Source organism: Leucopleurus acutus (assembly GCF_964270905.1).
Source record: "Leucopleurus acutus genome assembly, chromosome: 9".
NCBI classification, from domain to species: domain Eukaryota; kingdom Metazoa; phylum Chordata; class Mammalia; order Artiodactyla; family Delphinidae; genus Leucopleurus; species Leucopleurus acutus.
Genome location: NC_139144.1, coordinates 102,168,245 through 102,190,423, shown reverse-complemented (window position 1 = coordinate 102,190,423; position 22,179 = coordinate 102,168,245). Strand labels below are relative to the sequence as shown.

General features: G+C 45.5%; 1 protein-coding gene across 1 annotated transcript in view; it reads left to right on the top strand.

The window, feature by feature from the left end:
* Positions 1–22,179, top strand: part of LOC309966664 (uncharacterized protein) — a 66,856-nt gene that overhangs the window by 8,274 nt on the left and 36,403 nt on the right. Inside the window, exons 5-7 of the mRNA XM_082846867.1 lie at positions 7,334–7,525; positions 8,022–8,147; positions 9,284–10,334. Coding sequence (XP_082702993.1) covers positions 7,334–7,525; positions 8,022–8,147; positions 9,284–10,334 — 1,369 coding nt within the window. The remainder of the gene's footprint in view (positions 1–7,333; positions 7,526–8,021; positions 8,148–9,283; positions 10,335–22,179) is intronic.

Here is a 22,179-nt window from a genome sequence, read left to right as displayed (position 1 = left end):
TTATCTTTTTCTGTTTTTCTCCTGTTGTTTCTCATTGTCTTACTGATTCAGGTCTCTTTATATAGTTCTGGATACTAACACTTTGTCTGTTATTTGCATTACAAATATCTTCTCCCAGTCTGTGGCAGGTCTTTTAACTTTGTAGTTCTTAGATAGAAGTTTTAATTTTTGGTAGAGTCATAAACACCAGTCTTTTCCTTTATGATCTGTGCTTTTTCTGTCTTAAAATGTCCTTTCCTGCCTCACTCTAGTCTTGCTTTTTACATTTAAGTCTCTAATCCAACTAGAATGAATATTTGGGGAGGTTACAAGGGAGAATTTAAAAAAATTTTCCCCACAAGACATCTAGTTTTCCAGCAAAGTCGGCTGGAGACTCTCCCTTTTCTCCAATGATGTGTAATGCCCATTTGGTCGCGAACCAGGTTTCCATACGTGCACGCGCCGTTCCTGGGCTCTTTACTGGTTTCTTTGGTCTCTTTGTCTATCTCTGCACCAATTCTCACTGTTTTAGTTTCCTACTAAGCCTTGATATGTAGTAGACTAAGCTTTCCCTACTTGTTCTTCTAAACTTTTCTTGGCTATTCTTGGACCTTTGTTCTTCTAGATGAATTTCAGAATCTTTGTGTCAGGTTCTCAGAAATCCTGTTGGAATTTTGATTGGAATTGCATTTCTTTTGTAATTTCATCTCTGGAGAATTACTGTCATTGCAGTATTGAGCCCCCTTACCCACAGGAAGACTTGTTTACTGAAGCCTTCTGTATGTGCCTGAATAGGACTTTAGAGTTTTCTCCTGATCATTGTTGTTTCTATTGTGAATGAGATTTTTAAATTAATTACATGTTTTAAATAGTCGTTGCAGGTGTGCGGTAAAGCTGTTGACTTTGTTTAGTAAGAAAAACAATTTTCTCAGCTCTCTCATTACTTCTAATGACTAGTCCATTTAGAGTCTTAGGTTCTTTACATGCACAATTGTGCTCTCCATAGACAGCACAAAAGTTATCTCTTCTTTTTAAATGTTCGTAACTTTATTTTTCTGGTTTAGCAGTGGGCCTACGACATGGTTAAATAGTAGCTGTGATAGCTGGCATCCTTGTCTGTGGGATACTTAAAGAGTTTCGGCATTTAGGATGATTTTTGCCGTAGACTTTTGAAGATACTGTTAGTTTAAAAGAAGTTTCCTTCCACTTCTGGCCACTGTTTTTAATCGTGAATAAATGTTATATTGTATCAAATGTTTTTTGTTTTTTTAATATTATTTTATTTCTTTAATACATTTTACTTTGTATTATATAACATAAACAAAATACATACAGAATAAAATACATAACATAAAATACGTAAAGTTTAGAGAACAATTGGTAAACACCCATATTCCCAACTCGCAGCATAAGAAATAGATCATAACCCGATCTATTTCCAAGACCCCACTGTCCCTCCCAGACCCCAGACCCCTCCCTTCCTCTCACAGATAAACGCAAAATTCAGACATATGAGATCAGTCCCTTGCTTTTCCTTACATTTTTATTACCTATGTATATATTCCTAAGTAACATTGTTTAACCTGTTTTTGAACTTTTTATGAATGAGATCATACCATATATACTCTTCTTTAACTTGCTGTTTTCATTTGACTTTGTTTTTGAGAGTCATCCATGTTGGTGTAGTACAGCTGTAGTCATTCCTTTTCGTTCTCTCCCACCCAGTTAGGCACCCCACCAGAGGTGCCACCAGGGATGCACCTCATCGGGGAGTTTGGGAGCAAGGATTGGACAAGCACAGTCCTTGCCCAACCTTCTTCCCTTGGGCAGCTGGCTGCCCCCAGGGACAGGCAGTCTCTGCTGCTCTGCTGGGGAGAGCCTCCTTCACCATGGTCCAGGGTGACTTCCTGATCCAGGGTCAGTGCTGAGGGCCCCTCTTACATAAAAGCTGCATCCTCGTTTATCAGTAATAGAAAGAGTTTACCCTCACCAGCCTTCCTCTTTTGTTTTATTTCTCTAATTGTTAAGATCCATGACAGGGAAGAAAAATGGTAATTACCAGGCTCCCTTAAAACCCTAAGAGTGGACAAAAATGCAATTGTCTTTTATTTATCGATATTTCTATCTAGGAACCTTGCCAAAATTCTCATTAGTACTAATAACTTTTCCAATAATTGTCTGATGAGTCTCGGGTTTTCTGAAAAGATAATCATATCCCCTATGAGTAATAAGAATTTTTTGTTTTGTTTCAAATCTTTATGATTTAGTTTTCTCTTGTTTTACTGTGCTGGCTGAGAACTCCCAGAAAATCCTTAAATAGAAGTGATGACAACAGGTATCTTATTGGTTCATGATGTTAAAGAAGATACTTTTTAACTTTTCACATTGAGTCTAATATTTGTTAAAAGTTTTTTGATCAGTGCTGTTTATCAGGTTAAAAGAGTTTTGTATATGTCTGGTCGACTAGATATTTCTAACAGTTATCGCTGTTGAATTTTTATGGAATGCTATTTTGGTATCTATTGAGATGATTATATGATTTTTCTTCTTTAACTAGTATGGTAAATTATGTCATTTTCTCATGTTGAACCAACCTTGCAATTTTGGGGAAAAAAACCTAACTTAGTCATGATCCTTTATATACATTGCTGGACTTCATATGCTAATTATTTTGTTTAGGATTTTTGAATCTTTGTTCATGAGTGAGACTGGCCTTCACTTTTCCTTTCTCAGACTGTCTTTGGCTGGTTTTGATATTAAAGATATGTTATGATGTATTCCCTCTGTTTTTATTTGCTCAGGGAGTTTGTGTAATATTGGGATTATCTATTCTCTGAATGTTTTTCTTTGTGGGGGAGATTTTTGTCTACTGATTTAAGTTCTTTAGTAGCTATAGGACCTTCTTGATTCAGTTTTGGCAAGTTCTAGTTTTTCTAAGGAATTTGTTCATTTCCCCAGAGTTTTCGAATTTCTTGGAATAATGTTCATAATATTCTATTTTTTAATCTCAGCTACATCTGTCATTATGTCCCTTTTTCATTTTTCATGTTGGTTATTGGTGCTTTCTTCTTTTCTCTTGATAATCTTGCTAGAGATGTATTGTTTAATATCCTTTCCAAAGAACCAACTTTTGCTTCTCTGTGTTCTTTGTTTCTTCTTTTATTAACTTATACTCTCATAGTATTTCCTTTCTTTTTATTTTATTGCTTTTATTTTATTGCTGTTACTTTCTAACATCTTGCATTGACTGCTTGACCTATTAATTTTCAACCTGTTTCCTCTTTTTTAATATAAATATATGAGGCTACAAACTTTCCTCTAAGTACCATGTAGATGCAGACACACATTTTGATAATTTTTTCATTAGCATTGGGTTCCAAATAGCTTCCATTTTCATTGTGATTTGTCCTTAGAGCCTTGGATTATTTAGAAAGCATATATATATATATATATATATATATATATATATATATATATTTAATTTTAGTATATATGGGGAGTTTGAGGATATCTGTTATTGATTTCTAACTTAATGGTTTTATAGTTAGAAAATAGATGTGTAAAATACTAATCTTTTAAAATTTATTGAAGTTTGTTTTATGGCCTAGAAAGTATTCACTTTTTCTTAATGTTTTGTATGGCTTGAGAAGCTTGTGTTTTCCTTGTCTTTAAGTTATGCTTATGTCCATCTGGTCAGTTTGTTAATAGTGCCGTTCAGATCCTATAATCTTCGGTTGGCTTGGTTTGCCCGTTATGGAAGATGGTGTGTCAGTCCCCCACAGAGGAGGTGGGTTTGTTCATTTCTCCTGGAGTTCTGTCAGTTTTGATTGATTATTTTGAAGCTGTGTTATTAGCTTTAAATCATAGAATTATTGTATCTTTCTGGTCAGTTTACCATTGTGCAGTGATTCTTTTTTATTTCTATGGATACTTTTCTTTTTAAGTCTATTTCATCTGATATGGTATAACCACATCTTTTTGTTTTTAATTGTTTATTTGACTTAGCGTATCTTTTATCGTCTCACACTGCTTTTGCGTCCTTCTGTTTTAGGTGTGTCTCCTATAAACACGTAGCTGAGTTTCTTGTTTGTTTTTAGTCTGCTCATCTTTACGTGTGGAATGTCCAGAACAGGTGGCACCAGCCACATGTGACTATCAAGCACTTAAAGGGATGAAATATGTCTAAATGAATACTCTGGATATATTGGGTTAAAAAAATATTGCTAAAACTATTTCACCTGTTTCTTTCTACTTTTCTAAGGTAGCTACTATCAACCCTAAAATTAGAGATGTGGCCCACCTTGATCTCTGTTGTACGGCGCTGGTCTAGATCATTGACGTTGACCATGGCCACTAGGGTGTTTGGATTCTTAGCCACCATCTTAAATTGTGCTGTGAGACCTTAACCCTGCCTTTTCTGTATTTATTTTTTTCCCCACGCCTCCCTTGAGAATGACTCATTTAGATTTTTTCCTCCTTAAACTGTTATTATTTTTAATTAGTTTGGAACACCAGCCTGGGGTGTGTCAACTCCCAGCTCAGCTAAGACCAAAGGCCAGAATGGGCAGTTGCCTTTCACAGGGCAGGTTTTCACCTTTGTTTTATGTTTAGTGCACTGGGAACATTGCTCTTTGGTCCCAGGTTTATGTGTGTGGTGGTGGTGAGGGGTCTCCAGCCCAACCTTCCACCCTGCGTAAGCACCCGGCTTCTCACATCTATCTGCCCCAGGTGTGCACAGTCCATTGCAGCCCAGCAGTAGGGGAATGGGAGATGCCCTACAGTTTACCGTGGCTGACTTAGGCTTTCTTAGAGGTCATCCATGCTTAAAAATGTGTGTGTTTTTATACTCTACCCATCATTTTTAGATACTCCATATTGAGAGGAGTTTCTCTGCACAGCTAGCCAGCCATATGCCAGAAACGGAAGAGTTGAATGCTGCGTCTGTGTCTGTTGAGATGACTATTGTTTTCTCCATTAATCTGTTTGTGAGTTGTGTTACTGTATTGTCCAGGGGCAGCTTATCCTTGAGTTCTCAGGAGAAACCCAGTTTGTTCATAATGTACTGTCTCTTCTTCTTTTTTGAAAACATATTACAGGATTTGATTTCTATTTCTCTCATTTAGAACCTTTGCGTACCTGTTCATAAATGACCATTTTATGAATTTTTTCATACACTGTTCTCTAGTTTGTGCAATGAGAATTATACTGGCCTCATTTTGACAGCTATTTTCCCTGTCAAATATTGAAAATATTATCTTCTGACATCGTACTTGCTGATAGAAATCTGCTTTCAGTCTGAATGTCATTCTTTTCTCTCTGGTGCCTTTTAAGATTTTCTCTTTGTCTTTGCTGTTCCATATCACATGAATATTGTCTAGGTTTATATTCTTTTTTATCTCCTACTTAGGAAGTGGTGTTTTCCTTCAAACCATGGGCTCACCATGCCTTCAGTTTTGGAAAATTCTCAGCCGTTATTTCTTTACCTGTTGCCACGTATCCATTTCTTATTCCCTCCTTCTGGGATTTCTGCCAGCATATGTTGGAACTTCTCGTTTAATCCTCCGTGTCTCAACTTCTCTTTCATATTTTCATTTCTTTATCTCTCAGTGTTGTACTCTGGATTGTTTCCCCAGATCCATCTTCTAAGTCACTAATTTTCTCTGCAACTGTGTTCATTCTGTTGTTAAGCCAGCCATTGTATTTTTTATTTCCGTGACTGTTTTTGTCATTTCTAGAATGTCTATTTGGTTCTCTTTCACATCTGCCTTTTAAAAAATAATTTCCCGTTCTTGCCTTACAGATTCTGTTCCTTCATTTCTTTGAATATTTTAAACATACTTATGCTACTGTATCCTTCGGCCTATTCCTTTTCTGTAGTTTGCAGGAGTGAGTTCTGCCATGGCTCTCATGCCGTTTGGCTCCTCTTCTGGTTTGTAAGTTTAGCCTTTTAGTGGGGGCCCCTTAAGGCCTGCCTTGTGGGTGTGCCCCTAATGGGCAGGTTTGCATTTGCCTCTGTTTGGGGCCCTCCTGGGTTGCCGTGGTTCTCAGCCAATTTTTCTGTGAATTTCTCAACTCTTCTCAGCTGCACCACGTGGTTAGTATGAAGTTAGTGTGGACACGGGTATCTAATCTATTATGGGTGGCTTTTCCATCCATGGCCCAGGACAAGACGCAGCTTCCTTATTGTGCCCCTGCGTGGGTGGGGTTTTAGTCCCCATCTAGCTGATGGGACAGAGCCTCATGGCTCCTGGCTGATGCAGGCAGCTCAGCTCTGCTCTCACCTCACTCGGACATCAAAGCCCCGCCCCTAAGGCCTGCATCCTGTTTCAACAGCTCTGCTTGGTTCCTGCTCAAACTCTTGATTTGACTTTGTGTTTTTTCTTTGATTCTTTTTTTTCTTTTTAATTTTTTTTTTTTTGGTACACGGGCCTCTCACCGCCGTGGCCTCTCCCGCTGCGGAGCACAGGCTCCAGACGCGCAGGCCCAGCGGCCATGGCCCACGGGCCCAGCCGCTCCGTGGCATGTGGGATCCTGCCGGACCGGGGCACGAACCCGCGCCCCCTGCATTGGCAGGCGGACTCTCAACCACTGTGCCACCAGGGAAGCCCTTTTCTTTGATTCTTATATCTGGAATCTTTCTTTTGTGCTCACGTAAATACATGTGTAGGGGTAAGGTTTTGGGGACGGGGGTAGATTTTATCTAGCATTTCTGTGTTTAAAGTGAGAGCAGGACCTCCCTAGGGCAGCACAGTCTTGCCCATGGACCAGAGATCCAGCCCTGAGAATGCGTTTTTTATTTATTTATTTATTTATTTATTTATTTTTGGTTAGGTTGGGTTTTTGTTGCTGCGCGCGGGCTTTCTCTAGTTGCGGTGCGCGGGCTTCTCATTGTGGTGGCTTCTTTTGCTGCAGAGCACGGCCTCTAGGCGCACGGGCTTCAGTGGTTATGGCACACGGGCTCAGTAGTTGTGGCTCGCGGGCTCTAGAGCGCAGGCTCAGTAGCTGTGGCGCACGGGCTTAGTTGCTCTGCGGCATGTGGGATCTTCCCAGACCAGGGCTGGAACCCGTGTCCCCCGCATTGGCAGGCGGATTCTTAACCACTGCACCACCAGGGAAGTCCGAGAATGCGTTTTGTACTCCTCACTTTTCCCTGCCTGACCCGTGTGCTCAGTACCATGTGACCACATGCTTTGCCTGGAAGACCCTGCAGTCCCTGTTTGAGCTCTTGCCTTCCCTTTCCACCAGGCTCTTTTGCTGTTTGACCTTTGCAAGGCCCTGTGTGCCTTTCCTTGGCTGGATGTGTGTCCGCCCCAGGGCCCCTGATGCTGTCACTCACGCACTCTCTTCTTCTCAGGCTCAGGGCCCCCCGTTCCTGCCCCTGACCTCTTGATGCAGATCAAGCAGGAAGGGGAGCTCCAGCTCCAGGAGCAGCAGGCTCTAGGCGTGGAGGCGTGGGCAGCCGGACAGCCAGACATCGGGGAGGAGCCGTGGGGCCTCAGCCAGCTGGACTCTGGAGCAGGAGACGTCTCTACTGACGCTGCCTCTGGTGAGTGGCTGAGGCTGGGAGCAGACAGCAGGAACCAGATGCAGGGACTGAGGGCAGGACCTGGGAGAAGAAGTTCCTGCAAGCATTGCGGGGGGCTGTGGGCTCTGGCCTGACGAGTTTAGAAGATTTCCCACCTTATGGCAGGGGTTGCCCCGAAGGACATCTTGCTGGTCCCTCTGGGTTCCATGATGCTCTTGTCCTGGTATTCCTCCGCCTCACTCTTGCCGGCCCCCTCCTGGTCTTCTTGCCCCAGCACTGGACATTTAAATCACCAGCTGCCTCCTATTAAAGAGGGGCTGTGTGACAAGAGTGTGACGTCTGAGCTTCCGGGTGCCTCAGAGAAGGGGACAGAAGCAAACTGGTTCAGGAGAGGTGGGGTCGTTGTGCTCGGGCAGGAGAGTCACCGGTGGGGTCTCGGGGCAGCTGCTCCGCCTCTCCCACGGGGTCTGCCCGCTTCTTTCCCTGACCCACTGGCTCTGCTCTCTCTTCACTGCAGGCGTCCACTCCAACTTCTCAACCACTATCCCGCCCACCTCCTGGCAGGCGGATCTCCCCCCTCACCATCCCTCCTCCGCCTGCTCAGACGGGACGCTGAAGCTCAGCACGGCCGCCTCCACGGAAGGTACGGGGTGTGGAGGGAGGACTGGAAGGGCTCATGTCTGCCCCGGAGGCTGCCTCAGCCGTGGCCCCTGGTGGTGCAGCCAGCAGGCATTTAGGTGCCGGTGATGTGAACACTCTGTACAGTCTGTCCCTTTTCTCCTTCTAGATTCTTAGGCTTGAACAGTCTTTCTTGAGACGGTCCATTTTCCCACAGTTCCTTTCTTGTGTTAACCAGTCAATCCTGACAAGCTGAACCCTTAAGAGGATGTACCTCTTGCCCAGACTCAGCAACCCTGGCTCCGCTCTGACCTGGAAAAACCCAAACCCACCTAGAACCGCTTCTTAGATATCAGCACTACCAAAGACAGGTGTCCACAGGCCCGAATTGGGAGGAACTGCCTCATTTATGTATTAGTTTTCTACTCTGTCTTGAAAGGCAGTTATCTGTTACTTTAAGTAATAATTTCTGTCATATTTTGGCACCCCAAAATTGTGCTAGAAGCCTAGATCCCTGATATAAAACTCTAGGGCCTGAAATTCAAGTACATTTACGTAAAATCCAACGCATTTCTACTACTGCACTAATATTTTTATCATTAGCTAGCTGGCTACATTTACTGAATGCTTCATGCATGCAAAACAGCATGCTAAGTGCTTTCACATGTGCTGTGCGGTTTAAACTTCATGCAGCCCTGTGCAACAGGGTATTCACAGAGGAGCTTGCCTGAGGTCACTGCTGCTCTGTGGGGAGCCACGTTCCAGTCTCAGATAAACCTGAGCCCAGCTCTGTGCTTTTGCCCCTCGGGTGCATTGCCACCAGTGGTCAGAGCTCCTTCCTTGGCATAAGAGCCAAAGTGAAAATGGAACGCGGTGAGCAGATGCAGTGGTTGCTCTCCTGGGGTGAAGGTTCTAGAACAAGGGGAGCAGATAGGCTGGTTGCTTTACCTGTGGTGAAGGTCTGGAACACGATGTCCTCACCCACGGTTTGAGGCAGCCACCTGACTGCCTGGGGCATCTCTGCTGAAATGGTTGGATCCGGAGGCTTCGAGACTAGGGCTCAGAGTGGCCGTAGTTGGGCCAAATGTCCCGATGAAAGAGCTTCCCTTTGTAAGTGGGGAGGGGACAGAATGATACCTGGTCTTTCTGTCTCTTTCTCAGCAGATGTAAAGATTGTGATAAAAACCGAAGTCCAGGAAGAGGAGGTAGTGGCCACACCAGTGCATCCTACTGACCTAGAAGCCCACGCGACCCTGTTCGGACCAGGCCAAGCCACAAGGTTCTTCCCTAGTCCTGTCCAGGAAGGAGCCTGGGAGAGCCAGGGCAGCTCCTTCCCCAGCCAGGACCCCGTGCTGGGGCTGAGAGAGCCCGCCCGGCCCGAGCGCGAGCTGGGCGAGCCCAGCCCCGCGGTGACCCAGGACGAGACCCCTCCAGGGGACTGGCTCTTCGGGGGGGTCCGGTGGGGCTGGAATTTCAGGTGTAAGCCTCCCGCGAGCCTGAACCCGAGGACCGGGCCTGAGGGTCTGGCCTACTCCTCGCCCGACAACGGAGAGGCCGTGCTGGACCCCGGCCAGGCCCCGAGACCCTTCAGCGACCCCTGCAAGTACCCCGGCCGGACCAAAGGCTTTGGCCACAAGCCGGGCCTGAAGAAACACCCGGCGGCCCCCCCGGGGGGGCGGCCGTTCACGTGCGCCGCGTGCGGGAAGAGCTTCCAGCTGCAGGTCAGCCTGAGCGCGCACCAGCGCAGCTGCGGGGGGCTGCCCGACGGGGCGCCGGGGGCGGCGGGCGGCGCGCGGGACGGCAGCGGCCTGCGGTGCGGCGAGTGTGGCCGCTGCTTCACGCGGCCGGCGCACCTCATCCGGCACCGCATGCTGCACACGGGCGAGCGGCCCTTCCCCTGCACCGAGTGCGAGAAGCGCTTCACCGAGCGCTCCAAGCTCATCGACCACTACCGCACGCACACGGGCGTGCGGCCCTTCACCTGCACCGTGTGCGGCAAGAGCTTCATCCGCAAGGACCACCTCCGCAAGCACCAGCGCAACCACGCAGCGGGCGCCAAGCCGGCCCGGGGCCAGCCCCTGCCGCCGCTGCCTGCCGTGCCCCCCGACCCCTTCAAGAGCCCCGCCTCCAAAGGACCCTTGGCCTCCACGGACCTCGTGACCGACTGGACTTGTGGCCTGAGTGTCCTGGGACCCACCGACGGCGGGGACCTGTGAGGCCCCCGCGGGCGACCCCCGCAGGCCCAAGTGTAAAGAGGCGCTTCTCCAGACAGCAGGGTGGTGCGAAAAGCTTTGAGGCGGAACGGAGCCTGGGGGAGAACCAGATTCCCAGTTGCTGAACCGATCACTGGAGCGGGAGAAACTACCAGACAACGCAGCTCCCACCTCTAAACAAAGTAGAATTCTCTGATTGTGAAACTGAGCAGCATAGAATTTTAAGTAATTTAATTACGGAACTTTTTTTTTTTTCTAATTCTTGAAGAGAAAGCCGTTAAATAGTAGTAGCAGCAGTTTAAACTTCGTAGTGTACCTTTGGTTTCTGGAGTGCGTGTGTGTGCTGTGGGCTGTGTCCTTACCAAGTCTGACAGAGGGTGCGACGGAAGCTTGGCTGGCCGGGGACGCGGGCGAGGAGGGACCTGGACCTCCCTGGCCTCAGTGACCCCTAGGGATGGGCCGGTCTCTGCACACAGCCCCAGGGGAGCGGAGACCGGGCTCTGCCCAGGGCCAGGCTGGGAAGTAAGGCCAGCCGGGCGCCGTGGAAGCCCAGCCTCAGCTCGCGGGCAGGAGGACTGACGAGCAGTAGGCCGGCGTCTCTCAGCACCTGCCTCTCCTCTGCGCCAAGTGCCCGCCGTGCGCAGGCGCTCTGCCGCTCCCCACCCCCCCCCCCGCCCCGCCCCGTGACTTCTGGGCCTCGTAAAGGAGAGCTGTCCGTAAGCACCGTTAGGGATGCAGGCGTGAGGCAGGGGCTGCAGAAGCAGGGCCGGGAACAGAGCCTCACCTGCCGACCCACACAGGGGAGGGGCTGCCCTCTGCTCCTGTAAGATGCTCGTTTCCTTTTCTCTTGGTGTGGTGTGTGTTGTCGCTGTTCAGACGCTTTCACACGGAACCTCATTTGATCGTTACTGTGCCCTAGTGAAGCACGCCGGACGAGCATCCTTTCCTGTGAGAGATGAGGCAATAAGCTACTCAGAGGGGACCCATCTCCGCCTCGCACCCCGTGTGCACGACGAGTGCAGGCACTGGGGAAGAGGCTCAGGTCAGACTTGGCTCATCCTTCTGGAGCATCAGTTTGGGGGAGGAAAGCTTCTCATTTTGCCCTCTTAGAAGGTTTGCCCCACATCTGCCTGAGCAAAATCATCAGGCCTCAAGCTTTAGCCAAGTGGCGGCCGGTGGGCGCTCACCCCCGGGAGGGGTCGGGGTTGAGGGGCTGGGCCAGGGGCAGGGTTTGCTCGTTCCCTGGCTGACATCTTGAAGGTGGAATTAGAAATGGGCCAAGGTTTCTTGATTCCACCCCAATGCTGTCTCTGCCACACGAGTATCCATTCCCGTTTTGTTGAAGCAGACGCTGGTTCCTTGTCCTCTGGGGAACTTGTTTCCCGAGGGGGGGAGACCGTCACTTCTGTTCATTCAGCTCCCTTGTGCGTACTTTTATTAGGCAATAGACTAGTTAAGAAGATTGTTTCTATGTACTGTATATTTTGTACCAGTTTACACTTCTAATATTGATATAACTGATATTTTGAGAAACAAATGAAGAGGAGACCTCCTGTTAAAATAAAACCTAACCAGCACCGAGGCGGTTTGGTGGGTCCTGTTCTTAGACCCGCGTCTTTGGCCCTGGCGCCACTACATGCATCCCCCACGGCAGCGGTGCAGTCGGCTTTCTCTGCGCCCTCCTCAGGGTGGCCTTGGACCCAGGGAGGCAGCTGTCCCTGAGAGCTGGGATGGGAGAATCCAGAGAAGTGTGACTCTGTGGAGATAAAACCGACACCTGGAGGGAAAATAAAACCACATCCAGTCACCTCGCTTCAGAATATAGTCATGGTTTTTGTCATTTAGTTTAGTATGAGATCATGTACATGAAGATAGGAAGAAAAAATTGCAGGGTATCAAAGAAGAACTGAAGCTGGATGTTTTCTCTTTACATCTTTTCTTGGCTGGGCAGAGGCCAAGAAAGGATCTGGGCTGCCTGCAGTGGCTGTAACCCTGGTCTTGGAGTGAAATCCCTCCAATGGCATTTGAGCCAGGCCAGCTGACACCCATATTCCCACCAACTAGGGTTAACACTTGTTAACATTCTATCTCATGTTTCGTTTTCAGTCTCTTTTGTTTTGATTGTTGTCTTTTTAAGAAAATGAAAATGTAAAAAATTTAAAACTCCACTCGAATTTGCCACAGAAGGCGTGGGAGTGGGATGCGGAGAAGGAAGGGGAGTGGCTCTCATCCAGGCCCATTGTGAGATGGCGGGCACAGGCCATGGCGTCTCATTCCTTCTCAGCAGCCCTGACCTCTCTGCCGTGCTTCTGGCCCACCGCCCCCACTGGACATGTCTCTCGTGCTTGGAAGCCAACCGGGATGCATGTGGTGTCTGCCCGGCTGGCGGGGCGGCTCCTCCACCACCACACCCTCGCCCATCCTCACATGCATTCTCACGCCCTCATGCTGCCTGCGTGTCACGCCAGAACCCCATCCGAGGCCCAGGAAAGGATGACTCCTAAGGTCTGGCTCAGGTGCTCTCCAAGACAGAGGGCATGGGAGGAAAGGTTTTAGGCAGTGGGGAGGGGGAGGCTGAGGTCCGTCTCAGACATCCAGCAGGGGTGCCCAATCAGTGAGGGAGACCAGACAAGCTCTGTGGAACGGGGACCCCACCACGACTCCCAAACTCCCTGGGAACGCTTGCTCTGCCACGGCTCAAAAGAATCCCACTGGGCTTCCCTGGTGGTGCAGTGGTTGAGAGTCCGCCTGCCGATGCAGGGGACACAGGTTCGTGCCCCGGTCCAGGAAGATCCCACATGCCGCGGAGTGGCTGGGCCTGTGAGCCATGGCCGCTGAGCCTGCGCGTCCGGAGCCTGTGCTCTGCAGCGGGAGAGGCCACAACAGTGAGAGGCCCGCATACTGCAAAAGAACCCAAAAAAAAACAAAAAAAAGAATTCCACTTAGGCCAAAGCACAGTGGTCCCTGGTATTAGCTTCCTATTGCTGCTGTAACAAATTACCACAAACTTCATGGCTTAAACCAACCAGATTTACCTTACATTTCTGGAGGTCAGGAGTCCAAAATGAGTCATATAGAGCTACAATCAAGGTGTCATCAGGGCTGCATTCCTTCTGGAGACTCTAGAGGAGAATCCATTTTCTCGCCTTTTCCAACTTCTTGAGGCCACCTGCATTCCTTGGCTTGTGGCCCCTTCCTTCATCTTCAAAGGGAATCACTCCAACCTCTGCTTCAATCATTACATCTTTTTTTTTTACTTTGACCCTCTTATCCCCCTCTCATAAAGACTCTTGCAATTTCATTGGGCCTGCCCAGATAATCGAGAATGATCTCTGCATCCAAAGATCCTAATTTAATCACATCTGCAAAGTCCCCTTTGCCATACTATAAGGCTACACAGGTTCTGGGAATTAGGATGTGGACAGCTTTCACGGGTGGGGGGGGGCATTATTTGACTTACCACACTTCCCAAATCTCAGAACAACACTCATCACCTCTCCGAGGCCAGACCAGATCCTCCCTGGGATGCTCCTGTATGTTCTGGCACTGAAATAACCTGCCAAAACGAGAACACTCGAGGTTCATCATTCCCAGTCATTCCTTCATATCGGCCACCCTCTGTTGCCCATCAAAATGTACCTGTCTGCTGCCTGCCTCCTCCTGACATCTTTCTTTACCTTCATCTTTTTCCAACTTTGTTCTCATTCCTATGCTTCCAAAGATGGTCACCATCCCTTCCGACTCTCCATTGTTAAGTAGTAGTGCTACATCATTGTCATGTTTACAGGCAGACTGAAGACAAGGTGGGTCAGCTGCACCTTAACCATTTCAACAGCCTCAAGATCTTTTAAGATTGTGCTGGCCACATGTGACTGTTACTCTCCTTTGCGTCTCCATCCTGGGGAAGACGCCCCCTCCTCCTCTAAAGTTCCTGTCACCTTCTCTCTTTTTCTCTGTCGTTTATCAGTCTTTCTTCCACATCAGTGAAGGCTTGCCAGAAGTCCTGGGTCTCAAGTCTGTGGCTCCTACCCCATCCTGCACTTCTCCATCCCTCACGCAGGCCCAAAGTGACCTTTCTACCTGGGAGATCTGATCCCTCTCATTCCCGGTTTTAAAGTCCTCCAGCAACTCCACCACCTGCACTGAGAATCTAAACTTCAGCACGACATTTCTGACCCCTCATGAGGTGGCTCCTTCCCTGTCATCTCCTGCAACTCCCCTTGCATCTCATGCTCTAGATGAACTGAACCACCTGCCCTTCCCAGAGCACTGTGCTGTTCCTCATCTCTGCACATGCTGTTCCCGCTGCAGACGATGTCCTCCTTCCCTTTGCCCCACTGCCCCATCCACCTGGTGCACTCCTTCTTACCCCTCAGTTCATGGCTCAACCTCACCCAGCCTTCCGCAGTTTCTGCAGGTGGAATTGATGCCTCCCCTGTTTTTCCATGGACACTTGTTCAGACTCCATCTGTCATCTCACGGGACTCTCTCTTACTTTGTATATCATGTGTTCCTGGAAATGTGTATAAAGGTGTATGTGTAAAAATGGAGCAATAAAATGATGCGACCAACAAGGGGGTAATTTCCAAAATATACATACAAGCAACTCATACAGCTCAATGTCAAAAAAACAACCCAATCAAAAAATGGGCAGAAGACCTAAATAGACATTTCTCCAAGGAAGACATACAGATGGCCAACAAGTACATGAAAAGATGCTCAACATTGCTAATCATTAGAGAAATGCAAATCAGCACTACAACGAGGTACCACCTCACACCAGTCAGAATGGCCATAATTAAAAATTCTACAAATAATAAATGCTGGAGAGAGTGTGGAGAAAAGAGAACCCTCCTACACTGTTGGTGGGAATGTAAACCGGTGCAGCCACTATGGAGAACAGTACGGAAGTTCCTTAAAAAACTAAAAATAGAGTCACCATATGATCCAGCAATCCCACTCCTGGGCATATATCCAGGAAATGTGAAACCTCTAAATCAAAAAGATACATGCACCCCAATGTTCATTTCAGCACTATTTACAATAACCAAGACATGGAAACAACCCAGATGCCCATCAACAGATGATTGGTTTAAAAAGATGTGGTATACATATACAATGAAATATTACTGATCCATAAAAAAAATAATGAAATATTGCCATTTGCAGCAACATGGATGGACCCAGAGATTATCATACTAATCAGACAAAGACAAATATGATATGATATCACTTATATATGGAATCTAAAAAATGATACAAATGAATTTAGTTACAAAACAGAAACAGACTCACAGACATAGAAAACAAACTAACAGTTACCAAAGGGGAAAGGGAGGGGAGAGATAAATTAGGAGTATGGGATTAACAGATACACACTACTGTATATAAAATACATAGGGGCTTCCCTGGTGGCGCAGTGGTTAAGAATCTGCCTGTGGTTAAGAATCTACTATACATAAAATAGATAAGCAACACAGATTTACTGTATAGCACAGGGAACTATATTCAATATTTTGTAATAACCTATAATGGAAAAAATCTGAAAAAATAGATGTGAATCACTTTGCTGTCACCTGAAACTAACACAATATTGTAAATCAACTAAACTTCAATTAAAAAATAAAAGAAGCAAGGGACTTACAAATCACAAGGAAGGCTTTATTCCCTGACAGCAGCTGTAAAACAAAGTTCCTGATTTGCGTAATTGTCACGTTTCTTTTCACCCTGAGTATTGTACAGTTTGTATATGATTATCTAAAAACATTAAAAGCACGGTTTAGACATTAAGTATATATACTTAATTTCTGTCTTAAGAAAATTCTTTGTCAAAAAGTAATAAACACAAAATACTGAACACACTCCTGATACAAATACCTAGGAATTCCAGATGGGATATAATAAACGTAATTTTAAATATAGAGCTAATATAGAAAGGAATAAAGGGAGATCCTATTGTGCCAGAAACAAAGACAGAACAGAGCAGCCATGTTGGAAGCCTATGAGGAGCTGCTGCACCTACCTGGAGTGGGCCTTGGGTCCATGGAGGTGAGAAGTTGGAACTAACACCTCCAGATAAAGTCCCTTCAAGGCCTCATCTTCAGAAAATACATGGTTCACAAACAATGCATCCTAACATCAAAAGATGATGTGTTACTTGGGTCCTCAGGAAGCAGATGCTGAGACATAGTTTGAAGTACAAGAGGAGAATGATGCCTATGAAAGGTAAAAGGAGGAGGAAGCAGGGTTTTGCAGGCAAAGTCTCAGACCAGGACACATATCCAACATCCGTGAAAGGAAAGAGGAGAAGAAGCAGTTTTGGGCAGCAGGAACAGACCATTATGCAGCTCTGACAAAGTTTCAGCCAACTAAACAAAGGGTTCTAGAGCAAATATTGCCCGTTAGAGGAGTCCTGTGTTGGGAAGAAATGACCAGGCCTAGGACCCCACCTGCTTACTCATTGCCTGGGGCTGTCCAAGAAAAGCATGGCCTCAGCTGGAAAGCCAAGGCATTTCCTAGAGGTGTAACTGGTCAGTTAACTGCACTTCTTGTAGCTGAATCGTAAGCTCTTGAACAGAGGTCTGAGTGGCATATCTCCATGCTTGCCACAGTGACAAAAAGCTTATCTATCTCAGGCTGGGCTCTGGGTGATGGTAGTGGATGGGGTGATATCTTCCTTGAGAATCCAAAACCACAGATAGTACCTTATGGAGATCGGGATTCAAATTTTACATTACCTTCGGGGCTGATAAATTGACATAAAAATTGGACCTAGGCCAATGAAAGCACTTGAGGTCTCTGATTGAAGGAAACAAAAACAGGAGGAACTATCCCACAATCCAGACCACAAGCCCAGCTCAATATAAACTCACAATCAGAAACTGCAAAACCCACAAGGAAACAGTCCACCATTATTGAGAATATAACGAAAGGGCAGGAGTAAATATCCAGGAACTTGAATTCAGGTAAAATAATTCAAAACAGACTATAATGTGAATATTTTTATAATTTCTAAAAACTAAGGGCAAAAAAGTAGAAGCAGCAGCATGGTAAAAGCAAGGTAAACAGAAATCACCAAACCTTAAGAAAAATCAAGACACTACTAAAAAGAAACATTTTAAAAAGAAAGCATGAGAAAAAATAGAGTCACTGAAATTAAAAAACTCAATGGACTGGTTAAGGTTAAACAGCAGACCTAGACACAGCTGGGAAGAATTCATTAAATGAAAGATAGATGAGGAAAGTACCCAGAATGAAAGACAGATAAAATGATGGATGGAAACATATGGTATGTTAAGAACATAGACTAGGAACACTGACCATACATCTATCAAATCAGATTTTCTTATCTAGAAAGAGATAATTAGGAAATTAGAAGAAAATAAATATTTTTTGAAAGAATAACAGTCTTCAAGAACTGATGAAAGATATAAATCCTCAAATCCAAGACACACAAATGTAAATCCACTTGTATATACATTGTGGCGAAACTAGAACACCAAAAACAAAGAAGAAATCCTAAAAGCAACCAGAGAAAAAGACAGATTGACATCAAAGAAAGAACTACTAGATTGACAGTAGACTCTTCTATGATAAAAATAAAGGTCAGAAGACAATGGACGAACACCTACACAGTGGTGAGGGAAAATAACTGTCAACCTAGATTTTATACCCTGATCAATTGTCACACACGAGCAAAACCAAATAAAGACAGTTCCAGAAAATAAAAACTGGAAATGTACCATTTATAAACCCTCACTGAAAAACTACTGAGGACTATCCTTTGAGAAGAGGAAACTTGAACTCAGTAAGAAGAAGGACACAAGGAGAGTGGTGAGCAAAACAAATTTAGTAAACATGGGTAAATCTCAACATGCATTGACTTTGTAAGACAATAATAAAGACAAGTTTGGGGGATACAAAACAAATGGAACTACAATACTAGACAACATGTAAGAAGGATAGAACATGACTTCAAAGAAAGTATCCTACGGTCTTGGTGATTTCAAGAGAAGGGCAGAGACAGCAATTACATTTAGACTTCGTAAGTCAAATATACATATTTACTATGTTCATCACAGCTGCTGAAAGAACAGAGGTAGAATGGCTCCTAGCAGAGGGAGAAGAGATGAATAAAGAAAACCTGATTAATCTAACAAAAGGTAGGGAAAGGGGGAAGGAAGCAAAGTTACAGTAAATAAAGATCACAAAATAAGATGATAGAAAAAAATCCATATATATCTATATTCACAATAAATATAAAGAAAATAAGCTCTCCAGTTGAAAGACAAATTGTCAGATTATAAAACTAAACAAAAATCCAGCTCTATGAAGTTTTATGAGAAACATTAATTCATTGGGGCATAAACATAAAATAGTTTCCCTTTCTCCCATGACTGCCACATAATTGTGTTATGTCAACCCTTGTTTTCTTACTGGTTATTCAGTACAATCATGACATCTTTTTGAAATTCCAAAATGTTTCATCACTTTCTCTTGTCAGAGAGTCTCATTTCAGCCTCAGTCTGAACTGTGTTTGAACTCAGTCAGAGCTGGGGTCCCCTCCACGCCAGTTCAGGCTAGATCTGTCTGGGGCACTAGCGGCTTGAGGTGAAGAGGGCATGCGGTCTGCTTTTCAAACCCTTCTTCGTTTTTCTCTCTGGTCTTCCAAGCTTCCTCCACCCACACTCTAACTTAGGCTTTTGCAAAGCCTCACTTTTGGCCAAAGCATGGAGCGTTCAAAAAGGAGGTGAAGGAGGACGTGGTTTTCTGTGTTGACTGGAACCCTCCCACCGCTGGGTCCCACCTGGGACCGTGGGCCTCTGCTGCTATGGTGGTTTCCAGGTAGGCAGTATGTGAGGTTACCTTGGGGTAGTGCTCAGCTTCACTCTGTCCCACTCTGACACTGAGACTCACTCCCAGAGGGGTAACTAGAAATTTCTGTCCCTAGCTCTTCCCAGAGGTAGGCACCCATCAAGTGGCCTGTGGCCATGTGGGCCTGTGGGATGTGGGCACAGCAGAGTCCCTGCCCCTCCCCCAACCCCCATGCTCTTTACAAGAAAGCAAGGAAGTTGCTTGGGTTGTATACTGCACCATCAGAGGTTGAGGGGAACTGGAATGGGGTGGGAGTAGCCTAGTGTCTTTCTGGTGATGTTTTTAAGCCTTCAGAAATCTCTATGTTAAAAATTGTCTGTTTCCACGTTCCAGTGTGCCCACACCTACAGGGGACATGGATCAAGCACCGTCCTCTTCTTCTCTGTAATGGAAGAGGGAGACTGCAAAGGACACTGAGCCATACTTCTGGGCTCCACAAAAGAGGACCAAGAACTCTCTCGCATCGTGGAAAGGGAGGGACGGCCCAGAAACCTGTTCTCTCTAGTCTCTTTATGCAGGGGTTGGGGGGCGGGCACGGGGATAGTCTCAGTTCTTAAGTGGTGCCTCCTAGTAAGCTCTGTAGGTAAGTGACAGTTCCCACGCCTTCTGACCACACAAAATCAAAACATGGGGTAGGTTATGCCTTTTGTCCTCAGCTCTGGGCCTTAGCCTCAATGCCCAGACAAGGGCAAAAAGACACTTGACATTCTGTCACATGCTGTTTACAAGAGATATCTAAAACTTAAGGACACAGTATAGAGTAAAGTAAAGAATTGGGAGGGAAAAAAAAGACACACCAGCAAACACTAACCAAAAGAAAGCTGGCATAGTAATACCATTGGACAAAACAGGCTTTAAAGCAAAAACTATTACTAGGATAAAAAGGTCACTATATTGTGAAAAAAAGTATGATATAATGTAGCTAACAGCATGATTTCAAAATATATAAAGCAAAAAATGACAGAATTATGAGGAAAAAATTGAAAAAAACCCACAATGGAATGCTTCTATATACCTCTTTCTCTGTAATTGATAAAACAGACAAAAATTAGTAAGTATATAGAAAATTTGAAAAGCATATTTAATGTTATCCAAACAATTAGAGATTTCTATGTTCTTTTCAAATATACATGGAATATTTACAAAAACTGGCTGTAAGCAAATTATAACAAATTCCAAATAACCAATTTTATTCAGATCACTTTTTATACTCAAAATACAATAAAATTAGAAATAAAGAATAAGATGATATACAAAATGTTTTTTTTTTTCTTTTGCGGTATGCGGGCCTCTCACTGTTGTGGCCTCTCCCATTGTGGAGCACAGGCTCCGGACACACAGGCTCAGCGGCCATGGCTCACAGGCCATGGCTCACAGGCCTAGCCGCTCCGTGGCACGTGGGATCTTCCCAGACCGGGGCACAAACCCGTGTCCCCTGCATCGGCAGGCAGACTCTCAACCACTGCGCCACCAGGGAAGCCCCAAAATGTTTTTTAAAGACAATAATCATTTATTTAAGAAAAAACAAAACACATTTTGCTCACATTTTAATACTGCCTTACATGTTTGTTTCTTAGAACAATTCCTATTGTAATAAGTTCATAACAAAAAACTTCAACTGATTACACAATATTTAATATTAATGTGTCAAATACAGCTGGTAATATTGAGGGAGAAAATATAGCAAAAGTATATGCAATTATAGAACTAAATTCATATTAAATATGTCAAATGGAAGATACATTTTATTTTTCCACTTTTTACATAGTCTACACGACAAAGGAAGATAAATAGACTCCAATCAGTTAATTAATTATCCTGGTGAGTGAAGTCTTTCATTTTATTTTGGTAACAAGAAAATCCAGCGAGATTGGTTCAAGATGGCAGAGTAGAAGGACGTGCTCTCACTCCCTCCTGCGAGAACACCGGAATCACAACTAACTGCTGAACAATCATCAACAGGAAGACAATGGAACTCACCAAAAAAGATACCCCACATCCAAAGACAAAGGAGAAGCCACAATGAGACGGTAGGAGGGGTGCAATCACAATAAAATTAAAACCCATAACTGCTGGGTGGGTGACTCACACACTGGAGAACACTTATACCACAGAAGTCCACCCACTGGAGTGAAGGTTCTGAGCCCCACGTCAGGCTTCCCAACCTGGGGGTCCAGCAACGGGAGGAGGAATTCCTAGAGAATCAGACTTCGAAGGCTAGCGGGATTTGATTGCAGGACTTCGACAGGACTGGGGGAAACAAAGACTCCACTCTTGGAGGGTACACACAAAGTAGTGTGTGCATCGGGACCCAGGGGAAGGAGCAGTGACCCCAGGGGAGACTGAACCAGACCTACCTGCTAGTGTTGGAGGGTCTCTTGCAGAGTTCGGGGGTGGCTCTGTCTCACCATGAGGACAAGGACACTGGCAGCAGAAGTTCTGGGAAGTACTCCTTGGTGTGAGCCCTCCCAGAGTCTGCCATTAGCCCCACCAAAGCGCCCAGGTAGGCTCAGGGTTGGATCGCCTCAGGCCAAACAACCAACAGGGAGGGGACCCAGCCCCACCCACCAGCAGTCAAGCGGATTAAAGTTTTACTGAGCTCTGCCCACCAGAGCAACAGCCAGCTCTACCCACCACCAGTCCCTCCCATCAGGAAACTTGCACAAGTCTCTTAGATAGCCTCATCCACCAGAGGGCAGACAGCAGAAGCAAGAAGAACTACAATCTTGCAGCCTGTGGAACAAAAACCACATTCACAGAAAGACAGACAAGATGAAAAGGCAGAGGGCTATGCACCAGATGAAGGAACAAGATAGAACCCCAGAAAAACAACTAAATGAAGTGGAGATAGGCAACCTTCCAGAAAAAGAATTCAGAATAATGATAGTGAAGATGATCCAGGACCTCGGAAAAAGAATGGAGGCAAAGATCGAGAAGATGCAAAAATGTTTAACAAAGATCTAGAAGAAT